Consider the following 16,042-nt stretch of genomic DNA (forward strand, 5'->3'; position numbering starts at 1 on the left):
AAATTGTTTCTTCTTGGATAACTTGGGAATGAATGCCTAACCTGTTTATGTTTTTTAGACAGAAGCCACCTGAAATTCTCGGTAAACAAAGCAACCCTTTTGTAACATCCATTTTCAGCTGCTGTTGTCAGTGCTCGTGCTACAATCTATTCTCTGGACACTTTTTATTACCTTAAAGCTTCAAGCAAATATCTTTAACACAGTGGAACTTGAATGCCAGAAAATAAAAGCCACACAGGCAGGTGGCCGAATAAGGTTAAAGTAAGCAGTATTGCCACCCAGGCTTAACCTCCAACACCTCTGTACAACCCGACACTGCTCCGATGTCACCATAGAAAGCACTCTACCTCACCCCTCTGGCAATACAGAACTAAAGACATCACCGCGCTGCGCCCCATACCTGTGTCCTCGATGGACAAACTTAGTAACGGTACTAAGTCTGATGTTTGAGATTGAGGGGATGTTACTTTACCATGAATACCAGTGCCAGACAGTCAATTGTAATACAGACCTACAACGTATCAACCTAAATCTATACAAGCAATCACAAACTCTGCTTTCTGAAAGTCAAGTTGCCATCCCCCTCCCCCTCCCCCTCAAAAACGTCAAAATGGCCAGTGTTGGAAGTCAGTCAAGCTTGGTGGGGAAAGACAGTCATAATGGAGTAGACAACGACCTTGTCTGGGTATATTAGCATTTTAGGGAAGCAGGTAACCCACTACAGTCGTAATCCACATAATAAACTAAGCAACATAAATGCTTTAGAAGAAAAGCAGGCATGAAGAACCACAGCACGAACCAGGAACGAGATTTTAATAAACATGTACTAGGTAGCCTTTTGATGCTAGAGATCTTAATATATTTCACATATACAAAACACAGTCAGCTCTTCACAGTCCGTGCCACCTATTAGAAACCACCGTTGTGCGGACATGAGACTTGAATGATAACACTCTAGGTGGGACAATGATATAAAAGTGCCTGATGTGCATCCTTAAACTAAAGGTGGGTTCAAGAAACAAAGCAGGATAGGACTAGGTTCCGCCAGCTCTCAAGCACACCAGAAACAAGACCAAGTCTCTATATTTAAGCAGCATTTTCAAAAATGGAAGCCCAGAGACCCTTTACGTTGTGGGTTTGCGAAACTGAGGAGGTGTCAGCAAACACCAGCGTAATACCAGAACAATCAGTTGGTAAGGCACATTCCACGTAGGGTATAAAGTGTTAAGCGGGCAGGTCTGTCACCCGTTAGCCTCCACAGTCCCAGTAGCTCATTTGAATGAGAACAAGATTAAGGCCGCTGAACAGATAAGCATCAAGACCGCCACCTCCGAGAGTTTTTTCAGCTGCCACCGGTCTCCGAGGCCCTTTCTGCGCCGCTGTAGCACCTCGCGCCTCCATCTCATGTACTGCTCCCGTTCAAGCTGCTCGCCGTAGTGGGCTCGATAGAACTCGTCGAAGTCGAAGACTGGCTTGGTGGGAGTGTAGCGGGACGACCCTGGCATGCTCTGTGTCCTCTTGGCCGCGGTAGACCCCTCCACCTTCACCGATGGTTTCCCCGCAGCCCGCACGTCCTCTTGGCTTAGGGTGCCTCGGTCGTACTTCTTGCGCAGGGCGACGCTGCCCAGGATGAGGTAAGCCTCGCTGATCTCGGTGAAGCGCAGCGCTGCCTCCTCGTCGCCGTTGTTGCGGTCCGGGTGGAAGCGGAAGGACTGGCGGTAGTAGGCTGTCTTGATCTGGGACTGCGTGGCGGAGCCGGTGACGCCAAGGATATCGTAGTAGGCGGTCGGGCTGCGGAGGAGCGGTTCCTTCTGGGCGCCGTTGTTCCTTCCAGCTCCGTTACTTGTGGAGTAAACCCTGGTGAATACGTTATGGTGGCCGGCAGCAGAGAAGCCACCCCTGGTGCTTGATGAAAGCTTGGAACTCGTGCAGGGCGCGATGCTGCACTCCCTGAAAGCTGCTGTCAGGAACCCGTGGTGAGCTGGGTGGACAGCAGCGCCCACAATAGTCCCTGTGGAGTCGCTGATCACACTGTGTGTTCTGGCCGTGCCGGAGCCTGGAGGTGAAGATGACAAAGAAAGCCGGTGCTCGTCTGAGGCAGCACAACTACGGAGAAGAAAGCAGAGTACTCTTGGTGCATCTAGCTCGTGACCAGGGGCTCCCTCCGGTCTTCTCCAATGGCTTGGGCCACTCTCCTCTGGGATCCCTGCTGCACGGCTCAGTGCCCCTTGATGTTGCTTTCGGGACCCTCTTTCCTGCTGTCCCACAACCAATTCCCCTAAAACACCTGTTACCTGCCCTAATGACTTCACATTCCTTTTAGATAAAGCGTGATATTTCTTCCGGTTTCCGGTCCTAGACTGCAGCTCTCGAACCCCACTTTGCAGCCCAAATAGAAGATTTCCCTCCTCAAAACACCCTACCTCTTTGGCCACTGACGGGTACTCTTTGCACATGACTCCTCTCCAGTGACCAAGGGGCACCTTCTTCAACCCTAACACTCCCCCGTGGTGTTCCCGCGTCCCCTTCGCGCGGACAACTTGGCCCCAAGGCGCCGGGACCCATAACAACCTCCGGCCGACCTCCGCCATCATCTTGTAAGGCCGGCAGGCGCCGCCGGCTACGCCCACCAATCACAGCGCGAGTAACGAACAGGAAACAAGCGGTCTCCTGCGACAACCAATCATAATGCGGGACCAAAGAACTCTCTCCATTAATGGACAACCATGCTAGCCAACTGTAATGGAATATGCTAAACAGTATTCTGTCAACTCACGCGAAAGTGAAAGAAACTTCTGCGCAGCCAAAGCACACAGAACAGCTGGTACGAGGACAGAGAATGACTATGGAAGATGACGTCACCAGAGTGTGACCACTGTTTTTTTTCCTTGCTATATTATATAGCGCGAACGTGCCCACGAGTGCGATTTACATGAACACCAGCATATATTTCACGTTTTCCCGGAACGGAGTGGATTCAATTGTCTACTATGACAGGATGTTGAGCCGAAACTGGGGTTGGAGTCTGGTTCCCCAGTGCCAAGCTCAGCAGTCGCAGCCCCAAGACATATCTCCGATGTGGTGACCTAATTTTCTAAAATAAAAACAATCGTACCACTGATAAGTGACATGCGTCAGTATGTGGCCATATCTATACCACCGCAGCCCCTGATCCTGTGTGGAGGAAGCCTTTCGCGTTAGTCTTTCTTTTAGGCCTATGAGGGAGTCGCGTGCTGATGACACAGAACACGTGGTAGCGTAACAGGAGGCTGGAGCTGGACCTCAAGATAACAACACCATGGCAAAAAGACCAGAGCAAAGGGGGCCACCGGAGCTTGTAAGGAGAAAGTGGGGGGCGGAAGAGACCGAGAGGAGGGTGTGTGGATGGAAGAGAGTAGGGTCTGAGGAAGGAGAAGTGGATAGTGTGGGGGAGAGATTCTTAGACACAAGGCTTGTGGTTGATAATTGGTGAGGGAGTTGTGCTGGTTCTTTTGTGAGGAGTTATTAAATCGGATATTTGGTTGAGAGGAGATGATAAATAACGTAATTAAAGGACAGCAAAGTAGTCGCACGGCTAGGCTGTTGTGTTATTAGAAAAACAAAACTTTTCAGCTGTAATTTGCTTTTTTTCATTTGGAATTGGTGTCTGAATCTTACTCGTTTTTTTCCTTCTTTCCTAGTTTTACAACGAAGATGAAGCCCGCAAATACACCCAAAAGTAAGTGACTGGTTGGAGGTGCTGCAGTGGTTAAGACGAGATGATGGAGTTGGTGCTGTGGGAGGGACAAGTGGTAGCTGAGTGGCTGAAGGTAGAGTTGTACTGGAGGCGCCCAAGAGACAAGGGGAATTGTGTTGCAACAAAGAAGAGTATAACATGGAAGTGGTGTCATCTGGAGTGATCTGTGGTGATTAAGGGCCAGATGTATCAACGGGTTTTACCCATTCTGTGTCTATGGGAAAATGCGTTGGTACAAATGGCCCTTAGTGTAGTGTTAATAAGAGGTGGCGGTTAAAGAAAAGAAAGTTTTTACTCTGTGCCACTTTGTCAGCAGACAAGATTCAACACGGAGAGTCCCGGGGAAAGTAGTAAATCTGTTTAATAGGACAATAGTCCTCTTTTCGTCGCAACCTATCCGGAATATCAACATTTTCCATAGATCACAGCTGTAACATATTGGATAACAAATCGGTGGAGTGTCCAGGGGTCGAAGTGCGTAAAAAAACCAAAAAAGTACGCGAACTGTGATGCTGCATACAGAGGGCGGGGTCAAAGGTGTGGCTAAAAACCAGCATATTCTGTACGGTTTTTATTTTTTGGTATTTCACCGTCAGGTGGCTACATATAAAACAGCACGTAGCTTAATTTAAAAATACATTTTAAAAAGTTGTTACTCACTGGGCACTGCACTATAGTAAAGTATGAAACCTCGATTAGTTAATGCACTGCAGAGGTTTGTCTGTAACCAGAGGGTCACATAATCTTGGTGCAGTGAAGAATAGTGACCTGTGTATTTTTAGGACTATGAAGTCAGCACTCTTTTGAAATATAGAAATGTACATGGATACAATGTACATGGATAGGTCCCATTTTTGGTGAAGAGGAGTTTGTAGTTTTTAATAAACTAGGTGAATAAATCACATATAAACTAAAAAGAATCTGAGCTAGAACACACTCTTGGCTCAACTCATTGCAAATATAGATCTTTTTAGTGAGGCGAGCAGAGGAATCCATTTCAACTCAAGGCCAATTCAATATATGTAATGCTTCTATTAAGGTCAGTAGGGGTAGTTGAATAGTCCAGGATCGCAATTTTGCCCATGACTTCCCTCTCTCAATCGTATCAAATGCTGTAGGGAAGTCCATGAAACAGCAGCATAACTTCCTAATTTATCTCAATGGACGTCTTCACAATTGTCAGCATGGCAAAGTGGTGATCGATTGTTGAGTTACCTTCTCAAAAGCATCCCTCTTCTAATGGTAAACAGTTATTTTCAGGGCACATTCCTCGAGATTATAAAATAATATTTTAGAAAATATATACTAAAAAACATCTAAAAGGCTAATTTGCCTATAATTGGTAGGGATACTTCAATTTCTCTTCTTCAGTAGAGGGTTAATAATAGACCTTCTTCAGGATTAAGGGAGCTCTCCCGTTTCTGCTATCCTCTGGAATACAAACGCAAGGTTTTCCACCGGCCATTCAGTGTTGACTTTTTTTTATTGTGACTGCAGGTATGTTGTCAGGTCCAGCCACCCTACTCTGTTTGAGGGATGATATTGTATATATATTTTTTTTTTAAATAACTCCTCTCTTTATCCATTTTATACTTATTCTCAGGTGCATTTAAAGAGGGGGAGCTTTCTAAATTTGGGACATTTGCAGCCCAGTCGTCTTCAGCTATTGTGTGGCAGATATTGAATATGTACCTGATACATTATTTCCTGATCCCCATTTGTTTTCAGCTCCCCCATCTGTATGACCTCAAATATTTCAGCACATTTTTGATTATAAAAAGACTGTTTCTTGATTCTAAAGGGGTCTTGTACTGCCTTTTCAGTTCTGTGTTTGAGTTGAATTTACAGCCCTTGATTCTCCCTTGAAAGGAAGCTCTTTTTTCCGGATTACTTTCTTGCATTTCCCGCAATCTTGGTCAGACCACCCCATGTATAGAAGTCTTGGCTCAGAACTCCCCTGGTTACTAACAGTGCTTCTCCTTGTTTGTAAATAAGAAATCAGGTTATCAGTAAGGGAGGGACACCAAGGCTTATTTATCTTTATAGGTTGAAAAATTGTTACATGGGTCATTGACCAGTTGGAGTTAATTCAAAATCTGAGGCTCCTTGAAGCAAGTCACGTTTATCTTCTTTGAAAATACACATCTAGTTATAGCGTATTATCAACAACAGCTGCTTTTTGTAGAATAAGTGTGCCCTGGAGTACCCAGCGGTCATTACCTTCATATTGCTTTACATTAAAATGACGAAAAAATGAGAAATTGTATTTGAAACAAACACACAATAAATACCCCAGACGCTTTCTTTGGATTCAACAAAACAAACGTTGAACACTGATCATGCGTGCAACCACGAGCACCCCCCCTTCCAGAAAAAAAAAAAGCTGCAGCAGGTTCTGTCACCATGCTTCCCTTAGTATACTGGGTTAAGGATAAACAACATTCCCTGTGAAAGGACTCCCATGGCCTAGCAGCAGTTTTAGAGAAAGCTCTCCCACCAGCACTACCTCAATGGCAATCAAGTCTGAACTTCTGGATAGAAACACTTTCTTGCCTGGCTGGACAAAGTACACAGATTGGAATGTACCATTTACATTTTGATTACATTAATTTTGGTAAGTGTTGGTACACAGCCTTCTGAACTATGCTCGTAGATTTAAAAGTAATTTCCAGATGGATAACTAGTGCAAAGCATGCAGCGTGTTAGAGATATCATCTCTTTATAAGATCAGCAACTAAATGGACTGCTGTAGTTTGTATTGGTTGAAGACCTGTGAGCAACTTATCAGAGTCTGCAAGTTGTTTTGTGTTGCTGTAATCCAGTCGTATCCGAGTTAAAGCATTTATAACAAATGTGGAATTGAGTGTCCACAAACAGGGTAATTTTTGGCTTTCACGTACTGAAAACAAACATTTGACACTCTTGTCACTTGAGTTTCAAAGGGCAGGATTAAGTAGTGATTTTAAAGGGATTGGTGACAGAACAATCCAAGTTGTAGCTCAAAGCATTTCTGATGTAAGTTGTGTTTAGAGATTGCCCAGTGACAGAGGTGTTGCAGCACAAATGCACACAGACCGGTGAACATATTTGTATGGAAATAGAAATGGCTTGTGTTAAAACAAAAGTTAGTATTTTCCGTGTAAGTAAGAAGGAAAGGTCTATCCAGCTATAATGCTTCAGAGGTAACCGCTGCATTGAAAGATAGAATCCAAGAAAGAAACGTGATTCTACCCTCTTATGTGCTTAGATTTGAAATGCAGATGTGTTTAATATAAACAAAAAGCTCCAGGGATGGAGATCACACAATAACGTTTTCACAAACTAAGAATTACTAATAAGATCATAATGTTTTCTATGGTAAACACTTAAAACTGCTACGTGTACGTAGATGGAATAGTATTCAGACATAGAGTGACCAAGATGCAGTAAAATATTGGAAACTGAACATAAGGGTTAAAAAACTGTTTCACACCACATTTTGTTTTCGCATGCAGGTTTCTAGTTTCCCCCCGTTCACCAGCATCGGAATCAAGTGTCAGAATTGTAGGACTTAAGGAGCCATATTGCCAAGCCGTAAGTCTTGGTTCTGGATGAATAACATTGCCTAGTACATTTGGCCACAGTTTGCAGTGTTGGTTGTATCTTCCAGCTCAGAATTTGTATAATGTAAGAACCCCGTTCAGAGGCCATTGGGGCAGGCAGGAGCTACCAGGCCAACGGATGTGTTTGAGGCCTTTTAGTTGCTATTTCTCAGGGCCTGCTCTACAATGGATCCCGCTCAACTGAGTCAAGTATCCCCATCTGCATTTGACTCTCAGTTGGATAGCAAACCTCGAGCAGTCAAGGCACCTTCAGTGGAAGCTCAGATACAGATCACATATTTCAACATGCGAGCAGCACAAACAATAAATCAATGTCAAGGCAATACTCGTTTTTATTTAAAAAAAATGTAATTTCAACTGTACACTTGCAAAGGTAAACGATATTCAAAATGCAATAAAACAATCCCCTTGAGGTCGGGGCTCTTGTAGTTGTCAGACCACTGCCTGTTCTTCCACCTCTAGTGCAATGAGCTCCGTGTTATTCCCCATTCACTGATGGCCGCATCCAGGGAATGTAAACCAGTAGGCCATTCTCAAGCTGTTCCCTTGGACTCTGCTAGTAATTTCGGTCACTGGAGTCTAGGGTTTGCAGCACCAATGGCAGGATGTCCCCCAGGGCCCCAAAGACCTGCTTTATAAGTTTCGGAGGAACGGAGTCCTTCGGTGGTGCAGCACGGTCTCTATATTGGCAATGTTGGGCTGTGTGCGATCGCATGTGGCCACACCTGGCAGGCTCCAGCTGTCTCCCTCAAGCCACACTACCTGCAAAATAAGATTGTTGGGGTTGCTTCTGCTCCAGCGGTAAGTTGCTTTTCCCTCAGCAGGGATGAGGGGTGGTCTCCTTGCTCATGCGGGGCTCCGGTGGTGTTCTGTGGCTCCTTGGGCCTCCCTCAGTACTGTTGACAGAATGCAAATTGGTCCCATCTTGGTCACAGCAGTGTCTTGGACGATGGCCCAGACCCTTTGGCCACAGTGTCTTTGGTGGCTCTTCCAGTTATAGGGAGTCACAACCTCAGTACTTACACGTCTGGTCACACTGACTTGATGTTGGTGTCCATGGATGTCCCTCTTGGCAAATAGGGTCACCAAGACAATCAAGGACATGGGCTACGGCCCGATCGGTGTGGGAGTGGTTAGCTCTGGTCACACTCCTTGATTCACTCTACGATGGCACTTGCTTTTCCTGGCATACAGGATCGACAGTTCACTCTGGCACCCAGGCAGTAGCCAGATCGATGAGAGGAGGTGGTTTCTCCCACCACTCTCCTTAGTTCAGTTCTCGGCGGCCCCTCCTCGCATCTGGTGTCACCAACTCCGTCCAGTACATGGGCTATGGCCCAATTGGTGCAGGGATGGATCCCTCACATATTCTTCACGTCTGGGCACCCTTCTTAATTTCACTCCCTCCTGCATTTCACTCCCTCCAACTCTTTCCTCTTCCTCATGTACACACCAGTCTTGGCGAGCAAGCAGGCACTGGTGCTCCAGGGCAGGTGATCCTGGCTTCCCTGGGTGATGTCCCCTTACCCAGCTGGGAGACTTGCAGGCTTGAGTCACTAGGCGTGGTCACCGGCAGAAGTCTTGCAGAGCTTCCCTTTCTTGCACAGCTCTCGGTCTGCTCAGCAGATGACAAAGTTTTGGGGTCTCAGACTCCCCTACTTTGTCGTTTTACAGACAAAAGATGTGATATGGCATCTAGGTCTTTGACATTTTATTTTGGGGTTCTGCCTCTTTTCCCTTTCGTCTTCCTCCTGAAGGAAGACCGTAACATCAGTGGGTAGGGCTCCGAAGCTGATTAACCCACAACAGGATTCATGAGTGTGACCAGAGTTCACACCTGGATGTCAGCCACAGTGATATGTGCATCGAAAAGTTAATCCTGGACTTCTGCACTCACTTCCCAGCACTGCTATCTGCATGTAGTATGCCACAACCAGTATACCCACATCCAGCACACTCACTCAGTCTGCGCACACTGTTCAATACTGCAGTCTCTTTGTACTGGACCAGAGTGTTACTTTGAAAACACACACTGTCAGCACACACATTTACCTTGTGCGCACTGTACCACACTTCACCCTTTCATGCAGTGCATTTCTTGTGAGCGCGCGTACATTCAGCATGTTTCCACCACACACGTACTTCCACATCAACCTGATGTAGGCCAGGGGTGAGTTATTCACACAACAGCTGAACTTTTAAAATGGTAAGTGAGCCTGTAGGCCTCACTCCAGTGACATGGGTAAAAACTACCTATACAATACTACTGATCACTACACAATATGCTGCCACCACAGCACTTATACTGCCTATCTCATGGTGATAGCAGTAGCCTTCCACCACCATGAGGGCAGTGCAGTCCGTGAGACAGGCTTGTGTCATGGTGCACATGCATGATCTGTGTTCACCTATGACAAAAAAAAAACAGCGTTGGGGTTCCAGACAAAATCACAGTTGGTCACTCAGGGCATACATCTCTCACCATGCAGAGGACTTTTATATCCCAACATGTAATGTCCCAGAACCACTTTCATCTCTTACTTAAAAGCACTGAGGATTCTCTTCATGCAAGACCTATGTGAAAGAATCATTGCATCATTTTCTGTGGGCTTGGGTAATGAATTCCGTGTCTGTAGGTGGGAAAATTAAAGTCCAAAGCTCTTAGATCCCATGAAACTCTAGAAATTGCAAGAATGTGCATGTACAAATTAGACCGGCGTGAAAGAAGGTTTTGGGGTAAAAATGGGTTGTGGCAATTTGTCTTTTTTCAACAAGGCGACAAATTGGCATCTGATCTCAATTTTTCAAACACTCACTCTGTGTGTCTTCGAATAGTCTCAAAGAATACCAGGAGTAATCTGAGACTTTTGAGTTTTCTCAGGGATACCCTGCCTTAAGAAAACCACAATAGGATCTGTCCCTCAATGGACGGAATCAAGTTTCTAATGATTACCGTGTGTGTCTCTCTTCACTAGCCGTCAGAAAATCAGATTAAGCAAATTTGTGATTCATTTCTTCTGGTTGACAACTTTGGAACAAATGATTTTTTTTTTCTTTTTTTTTTTCTTTGCCCATTGAATTTTATGCTTTTTTCATATGTCCCTCCAGTTCAGACATCCCTATTTGGAAAGGGGAAAGAGTTAGCTAAGATTTTATTTTAATGCACTTGTTCAATTTTTCATTTCAATAGGCTTCGGAGCCATGTATGTCTGAAATACTTTTCCTTGTCTCCAGATTAGTCATCTTTCTTTATTGTGGCTTTAAGGGTCCTTGCATAACATAGTAAGACCTTTTAGGGGAGCAGTTACCTTCATCTTTCCTTTGGGTTGCCCAATGAAGTACGGAGGTCTGACAATATAGTCCCATATCCGTTTGTTCAAATGCCGAAACAACTGTCTATTTTATAGATTTTGGAGCATTCAATAGTACTGTTTGGCTCCAGGCCCTTGCTGGCATCTGGAAGCGCCACTCTGGGGGGAAATCTTTGGTTGGGGGGGAGATCATGTGCATACTGTCTTGGTAGCAGCTTCAATAAATTCAAAGTACTCCCAGTCTCATCAATATACTTTTAGAATCAGCTGTGCGCTTGCACGGCATTAAAATAAAAACACCACAAGGAAACACCTATAAGTATTTCGGAAGTGGAAAACAAAGGCGTCCGTGATGTGTTTCAAGAGTATTCCAGAGGGTGTGACAGACGGACCTTAAGATGGAAAGAATGACTCTTTATTATCATTATCCTCTCCAAAGCAGACTGTTATGTAGCTCCATTTTCTTCTGCAACCATGCTGCGTTCATGTTTACATACTGGCCTATTTTTCTGTACCGTTACCTGGAGCTCTGTCATCAGCTTGGGAAGGTACAACGGTGAAGGTCTTTACTACTTATGAATATTAATGAACATTCTATGATGGTAATGAAACGGTTTCTTAAACTTACCAGTAACACTCCATCTCCAGTGTCTGAATATTGTCACTCAGTTCATTTTATTTAAAATGGCTATACTATTGCATACAAATCAGCACACAAGATTACATGTCAGAAATGTCAGCACAAAAGTAGATGCCTGTAGGTTTCATAGTCTAACAGTAGTGAATTCTTTTATGTCTTAACAGTGGTTTAATAATTTTTGTACATGAACCCTTTTAAAACCTACAGAAAAACAAAATGTTTAGCATAGCCTGTAAAGAGATGTTATCACAATGACTCAAAAAGAGTCCCATTATAACAGAATAATTGTTAATGTGCTATTCTAACTCTACATCATGTCAGCAAATGTCTCTCAGAAATCTTAAGCACAAATATCTAAATGTAGTACTTGGCCTGGTAATTTTTTTTTAAAGCAATAAAAGATGTGAGCTACTAGGTTTATCCAGCTGAATTGATCCCTCAACGATTTGACTCTAGGGATGTTTTCTCACCTCATGACCAGTCCTCTTTGAGTATATTTTGAGGGCAACCCAATTCCATGCTAACATTTTAAATATAGCCCAACCATAGTATAGTGTAACTATTTTCTAACTGTAACAAATTTAGAATGATTTCTTGACTGATGTTTGCTTTGGGATTAGACTATATAGTAAATCCTAAAAGAATTGGGGTGGGGGGGGAGGTGATTTAAACTTCTCCAGATACGTGAAATCTAGTTTGTCATGGCAAAGTGCAAGGTGCTACTAGGAAGACTTAGTCATCATGAACAAAATGTATTATCTTTTACCTGTTGTAAAGAAATGGCTCCCTGTTGCAGTTACCCCCCACTTTTTGCCTGATACTGATGCTGACTTGACTGAGAAGCGTGCTGGGACCCTGCTAACCAGGCCCCAGCACCAGTGTTCTTTCACCTAAAATGTACCATTGTCTCCACAATTGGCACAACCCTGGCAACAAGGTAAGTCCCTTGTAACTGGTACCCCTGGTACCAAGGGCCCTGATGCCAGGGAAGGTCTCTAAGGGCTGCAGCATGACTTATGCCACCCTAGGGACCCCTCACTCAGCACAGACACACTGCTTGCCAGCTTGTGTGTGCTGGTGGGGAGAAAATGACTAAGTCGACATGGCACTCCCCTCAGGGTGCCATGCCAACCTCACTGCCTGTGGCATAGGTAAGTCACCCCTCTAGCAGGCCTTACAGCCCTAAGGCAGGGTGCACTATACCACAGGTGAGGGCATATGTGCATGAGCACTATGCCCCTTCAGTGTCTAAGCAAAACCTTAGACATTGTAAGTGCAGGGTAGCCATAAGAGTATATGGTCTGGGAGTCTGTCAAAAACGAACTCCACAGCTCCATAATGGCTACACTGAATACTGGGAAGTTTAGTATCAAACTTCTCAGAATAATAAACCCACACTGATGCCAGTGTTGGATTTATTACAAAATGCACACAGAGGGCATCTTAGAGATGCCCCCTGTATTTTACCCAATTGTTCAGTGCAGGACTGACTGGTCTGTGCCAGCCTGCTGCTGAGAGACGAGTTTCTGACCTCATGCGGTGAGAGCCTTTGTGCTCTCTGAGGACAGAAACAAAGCCTGCTCTAGGTGGAGGTGCTTCACACCTCCCCCCTGCAGGAACTGTAACACCTAGCAGTGAGCTTCAAAGGCTCAAGCTTTGTGTTCCAATGCCCCAGGGCACTCCAGCTAGTGGAGATGCCCGCCCCCTGGACCCAGCCCCCACTTTTGGCGGCAAGTCCAGGAGAGATAATGAGAAAAACAAGGAGGAGTCACTGGCCAGTCAGGACAGCCCCTAAGGTGTCCTGAGCTGAGGTGACTCTGACTTTTAGAAATCCTCCATCTTGTAGAAGGAGGATTCCCCCAATAGGGATAGGAATGTGACCCCCTCCCCTTGGGAGGAGGCACAAAGAGGGTGTACCCACCCTCAGGGCTAGTAGCCATTGGCTACTAACCCCCCAGACCTAAACACGCCCTTAAATTTAGTATTTAAGGGCTCCCCTGAACCTAAGAAGGCAGATTCCTGCAACTTACCAAAGAAGAAGACTGCTGAGCTCAAAACCCCTACAGAAGAAGAAAGAAGACACCAACTGCTTTGGCCCCAGTCCTACCGGCCTGTCTCCTGCCTTCTAAAGAACCCTGCTCCAGCGACACTTTCTCAAGGACCAGCGACCTCTGAATCCTCAGAGGACTGCCCTGCTTCAAGAGGAACAAGAAACTCCAGAGAACAGCGGCCCTGTTCAACAAAGACTGCAACTTTGTTTCAAAGGAGCAGATTTAAAGACCCCTGCAACTCCCCGCAAGAAGCGTGAGACTTGCAACACTGCACCCGGCGACCCCGACTCGACTGGTGGAGAACCAACACCTCAGGGAGGACCCTCCGGCGACTCCGAGACCGTGAGTAACCAAAGTTGTCCCCCCTGAGCCCCCACAGTGACGCCTGCAGAGGGAATCCCGAGGCTCCCCCTGACCGCGACTGCCTGAACCTAAAGTCCCGACGGCTGGAAAAGACCCTGCACCCGCAGCCCCCAGCACCTGAAGGAACGGAACTTCTGTGCAGGAGTGACCCCCAGGAGGCCCTCTCCCTTGCCCAGGTGGTGGCTACCCCGAGGAGCCCCCCCCTTGCCTGCCTGCACCGCTGAAGAGATCCCATGGTCTCTCATTGAACATCATTGAAAACCCGACGCGTGTTTGCACACTGCACCCGGCCGCCCCCACGCTGCTGAGGGTGTACTTTTTGTGCTGACTTGTGTCCCCCCCGGTGCCCTACAAAACCCCCCTGGTACCTGCTGGCAGACCGGAACCGGGGCACCCCCCTTCTCTCCATTAAAGCCTAAGTGTTTTGGGCACCTCTTTGACCTCTGCACCTGACCGGCCCTGAGCTGCTGGTGTGGTAACTTTGGGGTTGCTCTGAACCCCCAACGGTGGGCTACCTTGGACCCAAACCTGAGACTTGTAAGTGATTTACTTACCTGCTAAAACTAACAATAACTTACCTCCCCCAGGAACTGTGAAAATTGCACTGTGTCCACTTTTAAAACAGCTATTTGTGTTTTATGTGAAAAGTATATATGCTACTGTAATTATTCAAAGTTCCTAAAGTACTTACCTGCAATACCTTTCAAATGAGATATTACATGTAGAATTTGAACCTGTGGTTCTTAAAATAAACTAAGAAAATATATTTTTCTATAACAAAACCTATTGGCTGGATTTGTCTCTGAGTGTGTGTTCCTCATTTATTGCCTGTGTGTATGTACAACAAATGCTTAACACTACTCCTTTGATAAGCCTACTGCTCGACCACACTACCACAAAATAGAGCATTAGTATTATCTTTTTTTGCCACTATCTTACCTCTAAGGGGAACCCTTGGACTCTGTGCATACTATTCCTTACTTTGAAATAGTGCATACAGAGCCAACTTCCTACATTGGTGGATCAGCGGTGGGGTACAAGACTTTGCATTTGCTGGACTACTCAGCCAATACCTGATCACACGACAAATTCCAAAAATTGTCATTAGAAATTGATTTTTGCAATTTGAACTATTTTTCTAAATTCTTAAAAGACCTGCTAGGGCCTTGTGTTAGATCCTGTTTAGCAATTCTTTTAGAGTTTAAAAGTTTGTGAAAGTTTGAATTAGAACCTAGAACTAGTTTTAGATTCTTAAAAAGTATTCCAACTTTTAGAAGCATAATGTCTAGTACAGAGATGAATGTGGTGGAACTCGACACTACCCCTTACCTCCATCTTAAGATGAGGGAGCTAAGGTCACTCTGTAAAATAAAGAAAATAACAATGGGCCCCAGACCTTCCAAACTACAGCTCCAGGAGCTTTTGGCAGAGTTTGAAAAGGCCAACCCCTCTGAGGATGGCAACACAGAGGATGAAGATAGTGACTTGGAGGAAAAGTCCCCCCTACCAGTCCTAACTAGGGAGAACAGGGCCTCTCAAGCCCTGACTCCAAACATAATAGTCAGAAATGCTGTGTCCCTCACAGGAGAGACCAACATCTCTGAAAACACTGGGGAGAGCCCCAGTGAAGAGGACATCCAATTAGCCAGGATGGCCAAGAGATTGGCTCTGGAAAGACAGATCCTAACCATAGAAAGGGAAAGAAAAGAGATGGGCCTAGGACCCATCAATGGTGGCAGCAACATAAATAGGGTCAGAGATTCTCCTGACATGTTGAAAATCCCTAAAGGGATTGTAACTAAATATGAAGATGGTGATGACATCACCAAATGGTTCACAGCTTTTGAGAGGGCTTGTGTAACCAGAAAAGTAAGCAGATCTCACTGGGGTGCTCTCCTTTGGGAAATGTTCACTGGAAAGTGTAGGGATAGACTCCTCACACTCTCTGGAAAAGATGCAGAATCTTATGACCTCCTGAAGGGTACCCTGATTGAGGGCTTTGGATTCTCCACTGAGGAGTATAGAATTAGATTCAGGGGGGCTCAAAAATCCTCGAGCCAGACCTGGGTTGATTTTGTAGACTACTCAGTGAAAACACTGGATGGTTGGGTAACTGGAAATGAAGTGCATGACTATGTTGGGCTTTATAATTTGTTTATGAAAGAACACATTTTAAGTAACTGCTTCAATGAAAAGTTGCATCAGTATCTGGTAGACCTAGGTCCAATTTCTCCCCAAGAATTGGGAAAGAAGGCAGACCACTGGGTCAAGACTAGGGTAACCAAAACTTCCACTGGGGGTGACCAAAAGAAAGGGGTTACAAAACCTCCTTAGGAGAA

At 45.4% G+C, this 16,042-nt stretch overlaps 2 protein-coding genes across 2 annotated transcripts in view; one reads left to right on the plus strand and one right to left on the minus strand.

Annotated features, from left to right (window-relative positions):
• Nucleotides 1-796: 796 nt before the first annotated feature.
• On the minus strand, nt 797-2,636 carry DNAJC30 (DnaJ heat shock protein family (Hsp40) member C30). Its single transcript, XM_069226786.1, has one exon. The coding sequence runs from the start codon at nt 2,592-2,594 to the stop codon at nt 1,272-1,274; it is 1,323 nt and encodes a 440-aa protein (XP_069082887.1). The 5' UTR covers nt 2,595-2,636; the 3' UTR covers nt 797-1,271.
• A 161-nt stretch (nt 2,637-2,797) lies between these two features.
• BUD23 (BUD23 rRNA methyltransferase and ribosome maturation factor) overlaps nt 2,798-16,042 on the plus strand; it is a 117,046-nt gene continuing 103,801 nt past the window's right edge. The window contains exons 1-2 of the mRNA XM_069226787.1: nt 2,798-3,337; nt 3,681-3,718. Coding sequence (XP_069082888.1) covers nt 3,299-3,337; nt 3,681-3,718 — 77 coding nt within the window. The 5' untranslated portion in view covers nt 2,798-3,298. The remainder of the gene's footprint in view (nt 3,338-3,680; nt 3,719-16,042) is intronic.

The sequence above is a fragment of the Pleurodeles waltl genome, chromosome 3_2 (genome assembly GCF_031143425.1).
Source record: "Pleurodeles waltl isolate 20211129_DDA chromosome 3_2, aPleWal1.hap1.20221129, whole genome shotgun sequence".
In the NCBI taxonomy this organism is placed as follows: Eukaryota; Metazoa; Chordata; class Amphibia; order Caudata; family Salamandridae; genus Pleurodeles; species Pleurodeles waltl.

Bases quoted from the DNA above. Each gene is read 5' to 3' on its own strand.
- DNAJC30 (XM_069226786.1), bottom strand. From the start codon at position 2,594: ATGATGGCGGAGGTCGGCCGGAGGTTGTTATGGGTCCCGGCGCCTTGG.